This window comes from Dendrobates tinctorius, unplaced genomic scaffold (assembly GCF_039654945.1).
Source record: "Dendrobates tinctorius isolate UK_male_01 unplaced genomic scaffold, ASM3965494v1 ptg000089l, whole genome shotgun sequence".
In the NCBI taxonomy this organism is placed as follows: Eukaryota; Metazoa; Chordata; class Amphibia; order Anura; family Dendrobatidae; genus Dendrobates; species Dendrobates tinctorius.
The window spans coordinates 24,483,636-24,503,610 of NW_027361757.1; the positions used below are offsets into that span (position 1 = coordinate 24,483,636).

A 19,975-nucleotide genomic window follows, 5' to 3' on the forward strand; every position below is an offset into this window, starting at 1 on the left:
GCCTGACCAAAGAACTGAGGCCAGCTTCCAGGGCTGCTGAGCGCAGATGGAAAAGATCCCACTCCAACGAGCACTTCATCGCATTCAAACAGTCCCTCACTACTTTCAAGACCACACGCGCCACAGCTAAACAAACCTATTTCTCATCTCTCATATCCTCCCTGTCTCACAACCCTAAACAGTTATTCAACACCTTCAATTCTCTCCTCCGTCCCCCAGCACCTCCTCCCTCCCCACTCATCTCAGCTGAAGACTTTGCCTCATTTTTCAAGCAGAAGATTGATAACATCAGAGACAGTTTTAGTCAACAACCCCCAGAGCCCTTCCTCCCGACTTCCCAGCCCTCCACCTCCAAAACCAACTTCTCCACCATTACAGAAGATCGACTCTCCACTCTACTCTCAAGATCACATCTCACCACCTATGCACTTGACCCGATCCCATCCCACTTCATCCCAACCCTAACCCATCTCTTCAACCTATCACTAACAACTGGTGGTTTCCCCTCAAGCTTTAAGCTTTAAACATGCCTCCATCACACCTTTCCTCAAAAAGCCCTCTCTTGACCCATCCTCTGTATCTAGCTATCGCCCTATATCACTTCTCCCCTATGCCTCCAAGCTACTGGAACAACACGTCTACCTTGAACTGTCTTCCCATCTCTCTTCTTGCTCCCTCTTCGACCGCTTACAATCTGGCTTCCGGTCACACCAATCCACTGAAACTGCCCTTACTAAGGTCACCAATGACCTCTTAACCGCCAAGAGCAAGCGACACTACTCTGTCCTCCTCCTTCTGGACCTGTCGGCTCCCTTTGACACAGTGGACCATTCCCTATTATTACAGACCCTCTCATCCCTTGGCATCACAGACTTGGCCCTATCCTGGATCTCATCATACCTAACAGACCGGACATTCAGCGTCTCCCACTCACACACCACCTCCTCACCTCGCCCCCTATCTGTCGGAGTCCCACAAGGTTCAGTCTTAGGACCACTGCTCTTCTCCATTTACACCTTTGGCCTGGGACAGCTCATAGAATCTCATGGCTTTCAGTATCATCTCTATGCTGATGACACACAGATCTACATCTCTGGACCAGATATCACCTCCCTACTAACCAGAATCCCTCAATGTCTGTCCACTATTTCATCCTTCTCCGCTAGATTTCTAAAACTTAACATGGACAAAACAGAATTCATCATCTTTCCCCCATCTCACGTGACCCCCCCCCCCCCCCCCAACGAACCTATCCATTACAGTAAATGGCTGCCCACTCTCCCCAGTCCCACAAGCTTGCTGCCTCGGGGTAATCCTTGACGCTGATCTCTCCTTCAAACCACATATCCATGCCCTTTCCACTTCCTGCCGACTTCAACTCAAAAATATTTCACGAATCCGTTCATTCCTCAACTAAAAGTCTGCAAAAACCCTAGTCCATGCCCTCATCATCTCTCGCCTTGACTACTGCAACCTCCTGCTCTGTGGCCTCCCCTCGAACACTCTCGCACCCCTCCAATCAATTCTAAACTCTGCTGCCCGACTAATCCACCTGTCCCCCCCGTTATTCCCCAGCTTCTCCCCTCTGTCAATCCCTTCACTGGCTCCCCATTGCCCAGAGACTCCAGTACAAAACCCTAACCATGACATACAAAGCCATCCACAACCTGTCTCCTCCTACATCTACTTTCCTGCACGCAACCTCCGATCCTCACAAAATCTCCTTCTCTACTCCCCTCTTATCTCCTCTTCCCACAATCGCATACAAAATTTCTCTCGCGCATCACCCCTACTCTGGAACTCTCTACCACAACATATCAGACTCTGACCTACCATCGAAACCTTCAAAAAGAGCCTGAAGACCCACCTCTTCCGACAAGCCTATAACCTGCAGTAACCACCGATTGACCAAACCGCTGCATGACCAGCTCTACCCTCGCCTACTGTATTCTCACCCATCCCTTGTAGATTGTGAGCCTTTGCGGGCAGGGTCCTCTCTCCTCCTGTACCAGTTATGACTTGTATTGTTTAACATTATTGTACTTGTTTTTATTATGTATACCCCTCCTTACATGTAAAGCGCCATGGAATAAATGGCGCTATAACAATAATAATATTGTTACCCTGTTCGTGCCGAATTTGTTTGATCCTCTGTTCTGGACGTATTCTGTAATTTCTACTCCCATTGACATTCGGCTGTGTTAATAATCGGAACCGAATTTTGAAAAATTTGCTCAACTCTACTCATGTCGCGTAGTGCTGGAGATGCAGAAACTGCTGGGGAAGACAGCCCTTTCCAGGTTCTGTTTCACTCGCACAAGACCATTAAATGTGGATCTGTGGTCACCTTGACTCTACCAATGGAGAGTTTGTCGTAGGGAAATGCATTTTATTCTGTGTGAAAGTCATTCACCTTAATATTTCTGTATATTACGCTTCAATCTTTAATGCACAGTGTAGATAATGAGCTGGTCACTTTCATCTAACATCATTTTCTGACCTCACATTCTCTTCTGGATGAATGTGCAAAAATTCTCACAGACATACATAAAATCTTGTAGAAAGTCTTTCCAGAAAAGTGGAAGCCATTATAACTGCGAAAGACCATCTCCATATTAATAAGTCTAGGTTTATGTCCTAATAGTCCCTTTAAGTGTAAAGTGTAGGTGTCTCAACACTTGTCCTTCCAGTGTATCTCACATCATTTTGTTTCCGTTCACACAGACAGCTGCTGTTTTGTCGAGTGACATTGGGGAAATCTTTCCTTCAGTTCAGTGCAATGAAGATGGCTCATTCTCCTCCTGGCCATCACTCTGTCACTGGCCGGCCAAGTGTCAATGGGCTTGCTCTAGCGGAGTATGTGATCTACAGGGGAGAACAGGTAATTAAGCTAATAAACTACACTGCTTTAAAGCTTTATTGGATCAAGAAACTGGCCAGATTTACAGGAGAATATTGTAAAGTCTTCATAAGCAATACTTTTGTTTGTGATGTATTTGTATTGCTTTTAGGGTGAAAAAATTGACTATTTTGTCTCACATACAGTTTAACGTGCTTATTGTTACATTACGGTGGTATATAAAACTCCCGAAAAACGTTCAACATTTTTTCCTTGTTTTCAATTAGTAATCCATTCAGTTTTACCTTCTTTGTGTTACATTACAGCGGTATTAAACTCCAAATCACCACTTTGCCTCATGCAGGTTACCAATTTTTTTTTTTTATTAAAAATAAATATGGTTTCCCGAGACCTACCAATTTGAAAATGTGTAATGCGTGCAGCATGGGACAGAGAAATGGAAGTATTGATAATGGTGCACTCAGATACCGAGGACATGGGGAAGTTGCGGCTACACCTGTTGCTGGAGCCCAAGAAACATGCCCATCCACGAGAGTTTCATGCCCCTCTTTGCTGAGAGGCATAGTACACCACTTCTGAAGCCACACCAGTGCAAACAGGTGGTCAGTTGGATAGCAGATAATTCGTCCAGCATGCTTGCCAGCACCACCCAGTCTTCCACGTGGTACAGTCTCGCCAGCAAGCAGTCTGGATCACTTAAAGGGGATCTGTCACCCCATTTTCGGCCTATAAGCTGCGGCCACTGACATCAGGCGCTTATCTACAGCATTCTGTAATGCTGTAGCTAAGCCCCCAATGTAACCTGAAAGATAAGAAAAAAGAGTTATATTCACCCCAGCGTTCGGTCTGGTCCGATCGATGGGTGTCGCCGTCCGATCCGGCGCCTCCCATCTTCATATTTGTCCTCCTCCTTGCTTCTCCCTCGGCTCCTGCGCAGGCGTACTTTCTCTGCCCTATTGAGGGCAGGGCAGAATACTGCAGTGCGCAGGCGCCGGAACTCTGACCTTTCCCGGCGTCTGCACACTGTAGTACTTTACTCTGCCCTCAACAGGGCAGAGAAAGTACGCCTGCGCAGGAGCCGAGGGAGAAGCAAGAAGGAGGATGTCATCATATGAAGATGGGAGGCGCCGGACCGGACCGCGACACCCACCACCCCCGACACCCGGTGAGTATAATCTAACGTGTTTTTCTTATTTTTCAGGTTTCATCGGGGGCTTATCTACAGCATTACAGAATGCTGTAGATAAGCCCTTCATGGCTGTGGCCGCAGCTGATAGGCCGAAAATTAGGTGACAGATTCCCTTTAATCCTCACCCTGATCCTGCTTCCTCCCACCATGTTGAGTCCCCAGGGGCCACTCCGTGAAGCTCTTTACAACATAATTTCGCCTTCGCCTCATTGGGGGACACAGATACTGTGGGTGTATGCTTCTGCCGCTAGGAGGCTGACACTAAGTGGAAAAAAAGAGGTTCGCTTCTCCTCCGCCGTATACACCCTCGCCCCTATTGCAGGCAGAAATCAGTTTTTTGCTTAGTGTCCATGGAGGCACACGTCTGTTTTTTTTCTCCAGACTTTTTTTTTTTTTTCCGTCTTTTTCCATGAAGATGTGACTGGGCAACGGATTCTATTGAAAGGGTCCGATTTCCCCAAACCAACAACGGGCGAGCACGTGCAAGTGTCCCTCCACGTATCCTCTCCCGCGTCGTGGGACACAATGCCGGACTTAGCCCTGACCACCCCTAGGTATTGAAACCATGGGCTGAGTACAGAGGCACAAGACTAGTCCGTGCAGCCCCCACTGCTCCACCAGTGGTTAGACTGCAGTGCTGCAAGGTGGCGGACGGTCCCTCTCCTCACCCCCTGAAGGGGTTAGATGGAGCTAGGGTGCCTGCACAGTCCTATTTTATCAAGACCCCCTCACTTACCTGCGCTCAGGCTGAAGAGGATCATCGGTGAGGAGAGGGTCTGGGAGGGCTCCTGCAAAGATCTCAGGGCTGGAGCCCCCAGCCGGCGGAAGCCACCGACCATGCGAGGCTGAGGGTGGCTGGATCCATCAGGCGGCGCCGCGCACTTAGTGGCGCCATGTTTTTTGTGTACAGCGCCCCCCAAACCCCCCGCCCGGTCGGGTAGGGGAAAAATTGAGGCCGCTGCCGGAAGTCCCGCCCCTGGAGCCGCGCGTCACTGGGCGGCAGCAAAGAAATTTAGGCTCCAGCTTCGGAGCGCGGCTAGGCCGCAGAACGGAAGCACCGCCCCTAGAGCGGTTTTACGTGCTGGCTCACTCCCACAGCTGGTGGCGCGCGATTTGAAGGAGCAGCCAGGACGGGGGGTCGCAGGACTGGGGTAAGTGCTGCCCGAGAGGCCACGCTACGGGGAAAACGAGGTGCTACCTCCTCCCCACATCCCCAGCAGCGGACAGATACAGCATGTCCGAAAAAGCAAAGACGCACACGTTATTTTAGGGTGGTTTCACATTAGCGCTTTTTAAGCGCACGCACGGCCGGGGGTAGCTCCGCCCCCGAGCCGGCTCTCTGCCCGGCGTGCCCGCCCCTTGCTTGTAGCGCCGCCTCCTAGCGCACAGCGGCGCCTGCGATCGGCGCACCCTATCTTTAGCATAGGGTGAGCAGATCGTGCGCAGGCCGTGCGCTAGTTGCGCTTTGACCTGCGCTGCGCACTTTTGACGGTGCGCCGTGCGCGCCAAAATCAAACTTTTCGGATTTTGGCGCGCACGGCGCACCGTCAAAAGTGCGCAGCGCAGGTCAAAGCGCAACTAGCGCACGGCCTGCGCACGATCTGCGCACCCTATGCTAAAGATAGGGTGCGCCGATCGCAGGCGGCGCTACAAGCAAGGGGCGGGCACGCCGGGCAGAGAGCCGGCTCGGGGGCGTAGCTACCCCCGGCCGTGCGTGCGCTTAAAAAGCGCTAATGTGAAACCACCCTTACACTGCATGCATCTCTTGTCGGGCTGCGTTTCCGCGGGCGCAGAGCAAGCGATTATGCGAAGCCTGCGAATCAGAATGCACCCAGGAGACCTCCCCTGCGACCGTGACCAATGTGTCAAATCCCCCGGAGTGGGCCCTATCACTGTCACAGTCCATGGCGTCGCTTACGAGAGCAATAGAGTCCCTTCAAGCCCCAGATAGGGGCAGGGACAATGGCTCGCCGGCCTTAGAGGGAACCTCCACCTCACAAAAGCCTCCGGCCTGCAGGGGCCGCTCTCACTCCAGGCAGACCCGGAGGAAACGAATCCATATGGTGTCGCCCAGTCCATCCGGTGCCTTGGCATCCGTAAGCTCTGCTTCTCGCTCCCCGTCACCAGTGGTTGATAGCGAGCAGACCTCAGATTGTGACTCAGACGAGCCCCTTGTCCTGGACACTCCAGGGTCACGTGAAACGGTGGACAGCCTCATAGAAGCCGTCAATCAGACCCTGGGGATTGAGGATGATCCCGCAGCGGCTACGGGGCATAAAGTGGCATTTAAGCGAGTGAAACGCCCGCACAGAATTTTTTCCTCTCACCCGGAGTTTGAGGACATAGTGCAGTGGCACAAAAAACGTCCAGACAGGCGTTTCTCGGGTCAAAAGGCACTCGAAACAAGGTATCCGTTTGCTCCGGACCTCCATAAAAGATGGATGGAATCCCCGATGGTGGATCCTCCGGTTTCGCGCCTAGCCACTAAGACCCTGCTATCCGTCCCTAGTGTTTCCTCGGTTAAGGATCCCACGGATCGCCTTATAGAGAGCTTAGATCACTCAGTATATGAGGCGTCAGGGTCAGCACTCGCTCCCTCGTTCGCAGCAACTTGGGTAGCCAAGGCAATGATATGGTCAGAAACATTAAACAAGGTCGCGCAGGAGCAGGATCTACCTGCAGAGATTTCGGAGGTCGCAGGTCAGATGGCGATGGCCGGAGACTATGTAATCAATGCGTCTTTGGATGCGGCCAATTGCTCGGCACTTGCTGCCGCTAATGCAATTTCTATCAGAAGAGCCCTATGGTTAAGGACATGGTGAGCCGATTCTTCTTCTAAGAAGTCCTTGACTTCCCTGCTTTATCAGTGCGACCGCCTATTTGGGGAGAAGTTGGATCAACTTATCTCCGACTCCACAGGAGGAATGAGCGGGTTTCTCCCTCAGCAAAAGGATAAACCGCTTTTGTCACCCGTTCCTGGCACGTTTTCGGGCCTTTCGCAACACCGGGTGGACTACAGCGGCAAATTCCGCCGCCTCAGGCCGCCCCAACCAGGATAGGGAGCGGCAGGTCTCATATAGAGCCAACCCATTGGGGAGAATGCGTACTCAGCAGCCCAGATCGAGGGGATCCAGATCCCAAAGATCGTCGGCCAAATGACTCGAGGCCTTTACCAGATGACACTAGCAAAGTGGGCGGCCGCCTACTCTAGTTTTTCCACGTCTGGGTCAATGTCGCTCACGACGCATGGGTAAAGGAATTGGTAGCCTCAGGTTACAAAATAGAATTTGTCAGATACCCTCCAAGATGTTTTTTTCTTTCCCGGCTTCCCAGGGTGGATGCCCATTCAAGGGCTCTATTGGGAGCCATCAAATCGCTCCAGCACAACGGAGTCATTGTTCCAGTGCTGGAACATGAAAAAAAATCAGGGTTCTATTCCAACCTTTTTGCGGTTGCCAAAAAGGACGGGTCTGTCAGGCCTGTTTTGGACCTGAAGCGTCTGAACAAATTCATCAGGATCAGACAATTCCGGATGGAGCCTCTCCGGTCAGTCATATCGGCCATGGAGCAGGGAGAATACTTTGCCTCAATAGATATCCAGGACGCATATCTGCATATTCCCATTTTTCCTACTCATCAGAGGTTTCTACGCTTCGCCATCAGCGATCTACATTTTCAGTTCGTAGCACTACACTTCGGGCTAGCCATGGCTCCCAGAGTGTTCACAAAGGTTATGACAGTTGTCATGGCCATACTGCATTCTCGAGGCATAGTCGTCTTGCCTTATCTGGACGACCTCTTGGTCAAAGGCCCTTCAAAACGGGCATGCGAGGAAAATGTCAACATCACGCTAGATACTCTTACCCGCTTAGGGTGGTTGGTCAATGCGAAGAAATCATCCCTTGTGCCAGCTCAAAAGATCTCCTTCCTAGGAATGATTCTCGACACTCGCCGAGGGTTGGTAATTCTCCCTCAGGAAAAGGTGCTAGCGCTCCGGCAGGGAGTCCGGACACTTTGTCAACCAGTCCCTCATACCATCCGATCCGGGATGAGGAGTCTAGGGAAAATGGTGGCACAAATGGAAGCGGTACCGTTCGCCCAGTTCCATCTTCGCCCCCTGCAGCACGCCCTTTTGTGAGCTTGGGACAAGAATCCCTTCACGGTCGATCGGCAGTGCCGACTGTCCTTTCAAGTCAGGCAGTCGCTCGGATGGTGGTTAACCAGTTCCTCTCTGACCCAGGGGAAACCTTTCCCCCCCAGACCATTGGTTGGTGATGACAACCGACGCCAGTCTCCTCGGCTGGGGAGCGGTGTTTCGCCACCACACGACCCAGGGACGGTGGTCGCCACAGGAGGCACGCCCCCCGATCAACTTATTGGAGATACGAGCAATTCGGCTGGCTCTGCAAAAGTTTCATCACAGTTTCGCCCTGTCCGGATTCAATCGAACAACGCCACGGTGGTGGCTTACATAAATCACCAAGGGGGCACCCGCAGCAGAGCAACCAGCGAGGTGGGGCACATTCTTCAGTGGGCCGAAGCAAACCACTCAGTGATTTCGGCTGTCCACATCCCGGGCGTGGAAAATTGGGCGGCAGACTTTCTCAGCCGGCAGGGTCTTGCGTCCGGAGAGTGGTCTCTACATCCCAAAGTCTTCCGGCAGACTTGTCAGCTGTGGGGATCTCCGGATGTGGACCTGATGGCGTCCAGAGTGAACGCCAAGGTGCCCACATATGTCGCTCGGGCCAGGGACCCACAGGCAATTGCTGTGGACGCGTTGGTTCTGTCATGGAACCTGTTTCGCCTCCCATATCGATTTTCCCCCCGCTGCCACTACTTCTGAGGGTTATAAAGAAGATCAAGACGGAAGGGGTTCCGGCGATTCTGCTGGCCCCAGACTGGCCCCGTCGAGCGTGGTACGCAGATCTAATGCAGCTGCTCGCCGACGTTCCTTGGCGCCTGCCAGAGCGCCCAGATCTACTTTCACAAGGGCCGATTTGCCACCCGAACTCAGGGGCCCTGTGTTTGACGGCATGGCCGTTGAATCTTGGATTCTAACCCAGGCAGGGTTCGGGAGCAAGGTGCTCGCTACAATGATTAGCGCCCGGATGCCTGCTTCAGCACGAATTTACCACCACACCTGGAAGGTGTTCTTTGCTTGGTGTCGAGGCCGCAGTGTTTCTCCGCTGAGATTCTCGATCCCCGATTCCCCTTTGGGAAGGAGAAACAAGGATTTTTGTGATAACTCACCGTAAAATCCTTTTCACCGAGATGCTCATTGGGGGACACAGCACCCACCCTATTAGCCAGTTGGCTCTTGTTTTGTTTAAATTAATATGTATTTACTAATTTGATATAAGGGTGGTGTTTTGGACATGTTGTACCTGTATTACGGCTGATTTTGTTGTCCTCCTACTGCTGTGTCACCAAACTAATTTCCGCCCGCAATAGGGGCGAGTGTGTATACGGCGGAGGAGCTAACCTCTTTTTTTTCACTTAGTATCAGCCTCCTAGCGGCAGAAGCATACACCCACAGTATCTCTGTCCCCCAATGAGCGTCTCGGAGAAAAGGATTTTACGGTGAATAATCACAAAAATCCATGTTCTTGAGTTTGGCCTCTCACCCGGCATGCTCCAAGAGGAACAGGAGGACATGCTGTTTAGTGATGCACAACACTTTAGAGCAGCCACAAGAAGATGACAGTGGGGAACAACAAATTTTGTTTAAGGAGGTAGATGGTGATGAGACACAGTTGCCGATCAGTCAGGTGGTTGTTAAGTCACGAAGTCTGGAGTATAAGGTGATGGATGATGAAGTCACCAACCCAACCTGGGATGCTAGCGTGCAGAACTGTGGGGGAGGGATTAGCAGCACTGAAAGAGGCAGTTGGGTGACTAGAAGGAGAAGTTGGACAACAGACACTCGTGAATTTCTCCGTCAAATGGTTAGCTGTTCCACAGTCTGGGCCTTTTTTTTAAAAAAAAAAAAAAAAGTTCTGAGATACAAAAAAATGGTCATTTGCAACCTGTGCCATGCCAAGATCAGCAGGGGCCTGACCACGAAGAGCCTAACCATCACCGACACGATCAGGCATATGCCATCTAAGCGCCCAACGCCTGGGTCCCTGATTAGTTCTAGCTGAAGACACCACTGACTCTTCCCTGTGCTAGGTGCTTGCCAATCTCCTGTCCATGACCACTGGCGCAGATACCTCCTCCCGTGCATCTGTCCTTCCACATTACATAAAGCACTTACAAACACTTTTCCCAGCACGAAGTTAAACTGTCCTTCACCTGGCCTTGTAACTCAAAAGAAAATTCCCAGCCACCCACTCACAGGCCCAAAAGCTAAATTGACACATTTCCAGGATGCTTGCAGTGGAAATGTTGCAGTTTTCACTTGTAGACATGGAGGATTTCCTTCGACTCTTGGCGGCAGCTGTCGCTCGATACTCTTTTGTCCAAGTGTTGGACGTTAAGTGGACAATTGCAGTAACTGCGTTGGCAAGGCCACATGTGATGCTCCTTGACACGTGCTGGTACAATGCGGGGATACCACACCGGGAGAAATAGTGGCGGCTGGGGACCCACCTGGTGGTCGGTGCTCATAGCAAGTTAGTAATTATATAGAGGCGATCTGATCATTGCCTGTATGTAGCAGGCCGATCGGGTTGTGGCAGCTTTCTGGTCTCCCATGGATAAAAATATAAAACTTCAAATCACCCCCCTTTCGCCCCATTCAAAATAAAACAATAAGAAAAAAAAATCAAACATACACATATTCGGTATCGCCGCGTTCAGAATCGCCCAATCTATAAATAAAAAAAGGAGTAACCTGATAGCTAAATGGCGTAGCAAGAAAAAAAAAAGTCAAACGCCCATAATTACATTTTTTGGTCGCTGCAACATTGCATTACAATGCAATAATGGGAGATCAAAAGACCATAGCTGCATGAAAATGATATCATTAAAAATGTCACCTCGGCGCACAAAAAATAAGTCCTCACCCGACCCAAGATCACGAAAAATGGAGATGCTACGGGTAGATAAAAAAAAGAACCTAGACATGTTTGGTGTCTATGAACTTGCAATGACCTGGAGAATCATAATATCATGTCAGTTTTAGCATTTAGTGAACCTAGTAAAAAATCCAAACAAAAAGCAAGTGTGAGATAGCACATTTTTTGCAAACACCGCACTTGGAATTTTTTTCCCGTTTTCTAGTACACGACATGGTAAAACCAATGATGTTGAAAAGTACAGCTCATCCTGCGAAAAAAAACAAGCCTTCACATGGCCATATTGACTGAAAAATTAAAGTTATGGCTCTGGGAAGGAGGGGAGAGAAAAACGCAAAACCGCAAAAAGCTCTGGTCATGAAGGGGTTAATCTATAATTATAAAAATTATTAAACAGAGGCCTATATAAAAAACCCTAGGGATTGTTTGTGCAAATAGGGCAAAAAGAATGTACATGAATCTACCTGAAACACCATGTGCACATGCTGCGGAATGATCGGCGGATTTAGCAAAATCCGCAGGTCAAAAGACCTGCGGTTTTGCCCTGCGGTTTCACACCTCTACAATGGAGCAGGTGGGAAACCGCAGCGGAATCCGCAGAAAGAATTGACACGTCAATTCTTTCTGCGGATTTGAAACCGCAGCAAAACCGCGCGGAAAATTCCGCACAGTGTGCTCTCCAGATTTCATTTTCCATAGGCTAAAAGGGTACTGTACAATGCAGCAGAAACTGCTTCGGACCCGCAGGGCCAAAACCGCTGCGGATCCGCAGCATGTGCACACACCCTAATTTCTATGCCCCCTATAGAAAACTGGTCCTATTGTAGCAGCAAATAGTCACGTGCGGATATCTGGATCAGATCACATACAGACTATCAGACTACTAAAAAATTAGCATGATAATGTATAATGGGTGACAGCATATTAATTGTATAGGATAACGTTCACATAGACAATATTGGAACGATCTCCCCATTAGAAGTCTGAATGACCGGGTGTCCCCTTATTCACTGGCTACATATTGAGGTCCCTTTAGGCCATCATCATGTCCATAGTTGGATATATTGTTCCCGACGTGTTTCTTCCTGTCAGATTCCTCAGGGGAGACTGTGGCTGGTGCAATCTATATAGCACCACCCTCAAGTTATGTCATCGGTCATCCATTTGACCCTTTATTCGTTGGGTCAGTACGATTATAGTGATACCACATTTATATAATTTTTTTTTGTGCTTTTGGCGCTTTTACACAAGAAAAACTACTTTATAGAAAAAATATTTTTTTTCTGCATTGCCATATTCTGAGCTATAGGTTTTTTATTTTTGCGTTGGTTTACTTGGTTTTTTTTTGGTACAAGATGACGCTTTCAGCTATACCATTTTCTCCTTCGTCTCATTGGGGGACACAGATACTGTGGGTGTATGCTACCGCCATCTGGAGGCTGACACTAGGCAAACAACACAAGGTTAGCTCCTCCCCCGCCGCATACACCCTCGCCCTGAATGCGGGCGGAAACTAGTTTTTTGCTTAGTATCTATGGAGGCACACGTCTGGTCTTTTTTCTCCAGACTTTTTTCCATGAAAATTAGACAGGGGCAACGGATCCTATTGAAAGGGTCCGATTTCTCCAAACCATCAGCGGGCGAGCACGTGTCGAGTATCGTCTCCACGTATCCTTTCCCGCACCGTGGGACAAATCTGGGCAGTTTCCCCAGAATTTTTTATTTTAGTTTATTTTTTCTTTCCTTTATTTTTTCTATGAAGATGAGACAGGGGCAACGGATCCTATTGAAAGGGTCCGATTTCCCCAAACCATCAACGGGCGAGCACGTGCGAGTGGCCCTCCACGTATCCTTTTCCGCGACGTGGGACATGATGCCGGACCTAGCCCTGACCACCCCTAGGTATGGAAACCATGGGCTGTACAGCGGCACAAGACGGTCCGAGCAGCCCCCACTGCTCCACTAACGCTAGACGGAGGTGCTGCAAGGCGGCGGACGGTCCCTCTCCTCGGCCCTGCAAGCTAGATGGAGTCAGGGTGCCTGCACCGTCCTGGATCCCCACCCTCGCCTCCCCAGTGGTTTTTCATACTTGGCGTCCCGGATGAAGGTACAGGGCGTGGGTGGGCTCTGCGCACTGCGCCGCGCATTACTGCTAGGCCGTGCGTGAGGGCTCCTGGGCAGCAGGGAGATGCGAATGGAGCAGCGGAGTGCTGGCAGGCCTAGAATCAGGACTGGCATATCCCTCCCCCGTCCCGTTCCTCCTGTAGGTGACAGGCAGAGGTGCAGTGGGCCGCGTGCTGCCGCCCCCCGCCGGCAGATGCTAAAAATTTAGCCCGTGGCTTCAGCCAGAGCTAGGCCGGGGCGGAAGTTCTGGCGGCCCGCCCCCAGGATCCTGGGCGGGCGCCGGATAAATTGAGGCCCCGGCTTCAAATCAGGGTAGGCCGCGACCGGTAAAGTGGTCGGCTTGCCCCACAGAGGAGCGCAGGAGCGGTGGCACGTGAGGGGTACGCGAGGGGTACGCTGGAGGGAGCACACTAGAGACTCAAGGGGCGCCCCCCCTCTCTCTCTCTCTCTCTCTCTCTCTCTCTCTCTCTCTATATATATATATATATATATATATATATATATATATATATATATATATATAAAAAAAAGGAAAAACAGTGAGACTAAATGCCTGGCAGATGCATTATGGCCAGGAAAGGGAAGGCGCACACTTTCCTGTACGCTGCATGCATCTCCTGTAGGGCTGCGTTCCCGCGAGCAACAAGTTGTGCGAGGCCTGCGACTCCGAGCGTGCCCAGGAGCCCCCCCCCCCGGCAGCGGAGTCCAGGGAGCAAAATCCCCCGGAATGGGCTCTATCATTATCCCAATCTATGGCATCGCTTACAAGGGTGATCAAGTAGCTTCACACCCCGAATGGAGGCAAGGATAGTGGCTCGCTTATCGGGGAGGGGTCCTCCCCCTCACAAGAACCTTCGGCCTGCAGGGGCCGCTCTCGTGCCAGGCAAGTGCGAAGGAAACGGGCCCACATGAGGTCTCCCCGTCTATCCAGTGCCTCGGCATCCGGGAGTTCAGCATCTCGCTCTCCCTCTCTAATGGTTGGGAGCGGGCATAGTTCGGATTGTGACTCCGATGGACCGCTGGGCCTAGATACCCCGGGGTGTCGAGAGACAGTGGACAGCCTCATTGAAGCTGTCAATCAAACTCTGGGGGTGGAGGATGAGGTTGCTTTGGCGTCGAGTCATAAAGTGGCTTTTAAGCAGGCCAGGCGACCTCACAGAGTGTTTGGTACTCACCCAGAATTTGAGGACATAGTGCAGTGTCACAGAGAACGCCCAGATAGGCGCTTTTCGGGCCAAAAGACTATAGAGGCAAGATATCCATTTGCCCCGGAGCTCCGTAAAAAATGGACGAATCACCAGTGGTGGATCCACCAGTGTCGCGCCTGGCCTCGAAGTCTCTATTGTCAGTACCGAGTGGCTCGTCCGTTAAGGACCCCACTGATAGACTCATAGAGCGCTTGGCTCGATCAGTTTTTGAGGCATCAGGGTCAGCGCTCGCCCCCTCGTTTGCAGCGACGTGGGTAGCCAAGGCCATGATGTCATGGTCAGAATCATTGAATAGGGCCTTGCAGGATAGAGACCTGCCGGCAGAGGTCGCAACTCAGATTGCTATGGCTGGAGACTACTTGATCAATGCTTCCTTGGATGCGGCCAATTGTGCGGCATCTGCAGCCGCTAACGCGGTAGCCATTTACCCTTTGGTTAAGATCTTGGCGAGCCGATTCTATCTCTAAGAAGTCTTTGACTTCCTTGCCCTATCAGGGAGGCCGCCTATTCGGGGAGAAGTTGGATCAGCTCATCTCCGACACAACAGGGGGAAAAAGCAGCTTCCTCCCGCAGCAGAAAGTTAAACATCCTTTTCGCCAGGCCCCGGCACAGTTTCGGGCCTTTCGCAAAACTGGATGGTCGACGGCTGCCAGTTCGGCCGGCCCAAGTCGCTCCAACCAAGATAGGGAGAGACAGGTCCCATATAGACCCAATCCAATGGGAAGGATGCGCGCGTGCCAGCCCAGGCCGAGAGGAACCAGGCCTCAGAAATCCTCAGCCAAATGACTCGGAGCACGTTGTAGGTGGCATCAGCAGGGTGGGCGACCGCCTGCTTTTCTTTCGCCATGTCTGGGTCGATGTAGCACATGACTCATGGGTGGCGGAACTGGTGTCTTCGGGGTACAAGATAGAGTTTATCAGGTACCCCCCCCAAGACGTTTTTTTCTGTCCCGACTTCCCAAGGTGAAGTCCCGAGCAAAGGCGTTGCTGGGGGCCATCGATTCACTCCTGTACAACGGGGTTATAGTTCCCGTACCAGAGCACGAGAGGGCTCAGGGTTTTTATTCCAACCTGTTCGCAGTCCCCAAAAAGACGGGACGGTCAGGCCGGTTTTGGACCTGAAGCTCCTGAACAGATTCATCAGGGTCAAACATTTCAGGATGGAGTCTCTCCATTGAGTTATCTCAGCCATGGTGCAGGGAGAGTACTTGACCTCGGTCGACATCCAGGATGCCTACCTACACATCCACATTTTCCCGCCGCATCAAACGTTCCTTCGATTCGTCATCAATGGCCAACACTTCCAGTTTGCATAGCTGCCCTATCGGGCTAGCCACCGCCCCCAGAGTGTTCACGAAGGTAATGGCAGTCGTAATGGCCGTCTTACACTCTCGGGGCATAGTCATCTTGCCCTACTTAGACGACCTCTTGGTGAAGGGCCACTCATTTCGGGCATGCGAGGAGAACGTCGGCATTACGCTGGATGCGCTCTCCCGCTTAGGGTGGTTGATCAACAGGAAAAAGTCATCCCTCGTCCCAGCCCAGAGGATTTCCTTTCTAGGGCTGATCTTCGACACCTCCCGAGGGTCGGTAATTCTCCCTCAAGACAAAGCCCTAGCGCTCCAGCAAGGAGTCCAGAAGCTTCAGTAGCCAGTCCCTCACACCATTCGCTTTGGGATGAGGATACTAGGGAAGATGGTGGCAGCAATAGAAGCAATTCTGTTTGCCCAGTTTCATCTTCGCCCACTACAACACGCCCTCTTGGCAGCAGATCAGCAGTGTCGGCTGTTTTCTTTTCAGGTCAGGCAGTCACTGGGGTGGTGGACGGTCAGATCCTCCCTTCTTCAGGGGAAACCTTTTCCCCCCAGAGCATTGGCTAGTGGTCACGACCGATGCCAGCCTCCTGGGCTGGGGAGCAGTTTTTCGCCACCACACGGCTCAGGGCCACCATTCGGATTCAGTCAGACAACGCCACGGCGGTGGCTTATGTGAATCAAGGGGGCACGCGCAGCAGGGCAGCCATGCGCGAGATAGGATACGTGCTTCAGTGGGCCGAGAAGAACCAGTCAGTATTATCGGCTGTCCACATCCCAGGTGTAGAAAATTGGGCAGCAGACTTCCTCAGCCGGCAGGAGGTCGTGGCGGGGGAATGGGCCCTGCACCCCGAGGTCTTCCAGCAGATTTGCCAACGATGGGGAACTCCGGACGTGGATCTGATGGCATCCAGAAGGAACGCCAAGGTGCCCATGTACGTCGCTCAGTCACGGGATCCGCGAGCGTTCGATGTGGATGCGTTGGTTCTACCATGGAACCAGTTTCGCCTTCCATACTTGTTTCCCCCGTTGCCATTGCTTCCAAGGGTCGTCAGGAAGATCAAAACGGAAGGGGTTCCAGCGATTCTGCTGGCACCAGGCTGGCCCCGGCGGGCGTGGTTCGCAGATCTTGTGCAGCTGCTCACCGACGTCCCATGGCGACTGCCAGAACGCCCAGATCTACTGTCCCAGGGACCGATCTTCCACCCGAACTTAGGGGCCCTGTGTTTGACGGCATGGCCGTTGAATCTTGGATTCTAACTCAGGCGGGGTTCGAGCGTGAAGTGGTCGCTACAATGATTAGCGCCAGGAAATCTACCTCGGCGAGAATCTACCATCACACCTGGAAGATTTTCTTCGCTTGGTGCCGTGAGCGGGGGTTTTCGCCCCTGACATTCTCTATTCCCAACATCTTGGCTTTTCTCCAATCAGGACTAGACGCGGGTCTAGCCCCCCGAGCTCCCTTAGACAGATGTTGACGTTGTCCGTTCTTTTCCAGCGGAAGATTGCTACTAATAGGCAGGTGAAGACTTTCATCCATGGAGTCTCTCATTTAGTACCTCCCTATAAGGCGCCAGTGGGCACCTGGGACCTTAACCTGGTCCTGAGTGTCCTGCAAGAAGCTCCTTTTGAGCCGCTACAGGATATTTCTTTATCATTCCTCTCTTGGAAGGTGGTGTTTTTGGTAGCCATTACCTCCGTTAGGCGAGTGTCGGAGTTGGTGGCGCTGTCTTGCCGAGCACCTTTTCTAGCTTTCCACAAGGATAAGGTGGTGCTTAGACCAGCTCCCCCCCTTTCTTCCGAAGGTGGTGTCGTCCTTCCACATCAATGAGGATATTTTCTTGCCCTCGTTCTGTCCGGCACCAATGCATCGCGTGGAAAAAGCTCTTCACACGTTACCTCCTGAGTGCTCTCACCAGGTCTAAGTGTCGCGGACGGCACCCTTCCGAAAGACCGATACGCTGTTCGTGCTCCCCGAAGGGCGAAGGAAGGGACTCGCGGCCTCCAAAGCGACCATAGCCAGATGGATCCGTTTAACTATTCAGGAGGCCTATCGCATCAGAGGGGCGCCGGTTCCATCAGGGATCAGGGCACACTCTACTCGGGCAATGGGCGCCTCTTGGGCGCTTCGGCATCAGGCCTCGGCGGAACAGGTATGCAAAGCAGCGACCTGGTCCAGCCTGCACACATTTGCCAAACATTACAATATCCATACTCAGGCCTCGGCGGATGCGAGCCTGGGTAGAAGGATTCTCCAAGCAGCGGTAGCGCACCTTTAAACAAGAGGTGCATGTATCTTGGAACGGTGAGTCAATCTCCCACCCAGGGACTGCTTTAGGACGTCCCACAGTATCTGTGTCCCCCAGTGAGACGAAGGAGAAACATGGATTTTTGTGAGTACTCACCGTAAAATCCTTATCTCCGAGATGCTCATTGGGGGACACAGCACCCACCCTAGTAGCCAAGTTGGCTCTTGTTTATTTAATTAATATGTATTTCTTTGTGAATGTCAGGGTGGTTTTCTTTGCCAGACATATTGTTTTCTGCATTAAGGTTGATTATGTTCTCCTACTGCTTTTACACTAAACTAGTTTCCACCCGCAATCAGGGCGAGGGTGTATGCGGCGAGGGAGGAGCTAACCTTGTGTTGTTTGACTAGTGTCTGCCTCCAGATGGCGGTAGCATACACCCACAGTATCTGTGTCCCCCAATGAGCGTCTCGGAGAAAAGGATTTTACGGTGAGTACTCACAAAAATCCATGATTTAGTTACTTTTGACTTTTTTGAACGTGTTTTATTCCCTTCTTTTCGGTGGTATGATGAAAAAGCATGTTTTTTTGTCATTTCTTTTTTTTTAATGGTGAAAGGCTTACTAGTGGGACACACTTATAGGACAGATTGTCCCGGACGCGGAAATACCAAATATGTGTGCTCTTACTGCATTGCAGGACATTAAATCAGGCAATAGCACACAGAGAGGGGGATTGTCAGCTTCTGCTCTGAGCTGGAAATTACAGGCCACCATACCTGGGTAATACCACAGCCATTTTTCGGCCCGATGTTAAAATTGAGTTCACAATCTGCATTGTACCAGTCAGTGCAGAGAGTGAGCTCCCTCCCTGTGCTATGCTCATTGATGTCTCTGTCACTATCGACAGTGGCCTCAGAGGGGTCAGACACCTGTGATCGGCTCTTAGACCCACTTTTGATCACATCGGCGCTGGGAAACAGCCCGCGCGATCATCACACCGTATATGTACGGCGGATGTCATGAAGGGCTTAGAGTTGCATGAGAACTGTGAGAAACCGCACAGACATTGCAGGTTTGGTGTTGGACCAAGCGTTCAGTATATATATATTTTTATTATTTTCTAGGGGTACTTTAGCATTTAAGAAGGGGTTGTTCAATACTGGACAACCATTTCATGGGAATTGTTTGCTAACTTGTATATTAATTGTTCTGCAGGCATACCCAGAATACCTAATTACCTATCAAATAGTAAAGCCTGACGCTGCCACGGAAGGATGAGCCCGACCTCTGGACTACGTAACCTGTCTGTTCTGTCACCCGGGGAGACAAACAATGTGAACACATTGCAGCGTTTTTCTGAGACGTCAAGCTTTATGCCGATTTTAGTATATTTCCTGAACATTCACAAAAGTACTTTATCAGCACTTTAACAGACACCATTCTTGATGTAAATGGGTTTGTCTATATTTAATTCTACACAAAGAAATGTATTACATTAACTTGAATTTTAGTTTGTTTTGTTTTTCCTTTTTTAATATTGGCATCTAACTGAATCCCTGTAACAGTGCATTACTAGAATTGTGTATTTTCTAAACGCAGCATTGACACTGAATCCAATTTGTACAACTGTATATAAGAGCTTTTCTACTCGCCGGGTATTTATTTACATTGCCTTGTAATATAGTCTTTTAAAATTGCAACTTGTACAAAGCAGAGAAAAAAAATACACGTGTAATTTTATTTGGATGAGGCTCTCCTTTGTGTACCACAATGCTGGCCGTTACGTACCAAAGAACAGGATGGTCTGAAACATGGCAGAGAGGACTGAATGTTCTAAAAATTGACTTGGGTTTTCTCCCACAATATGTAGTTTTTAGGGTCTTGCGCACGCACACTCAACCCTTATTTTAGGATGGGAATGGAAGTTTTTTAATGAAGGGAAAATCAAAATACGTTTTTTATACCAAAAAAGGCCATGTTCCTAAATAGGGTCATAGTTGTCCTAAAGTCT

At 50.7% G+C, this 19,975-nt stretch overlaps 1 protein-coding gene across 3 annotated transcripts in view; it reads left to right on the forward strand.

Moving 5' to 3' along the window:
- The window catches only part of TNKS2 (tankyrase 2), a 113,953-nt gene extending 94,249 nt beyond the window's left edge, over positions 1-19,704 (forward strand). For all 3 annotated transcript variants that reach the window (XM_073585933.1, XM_073585934.1, XM_073585935.1), the window contains 2 exons: positions 2,725-2,881; positions 19,180-19,704. In XM_073585933.1, coding sequence (XP_073442034.1) covers positions 2,725-2,881; positions 19,180-19,242 — 220 coding nt within the window. In that variant the 3' untranslated portion in view covers positions 19,243-19,704. The remainder of the gene's footprint in view (positions 1-2,724; positions 2,882-19,179) is intronic.
- Positions 19,705-19,975: the final 271 nt, after the last annotated feature.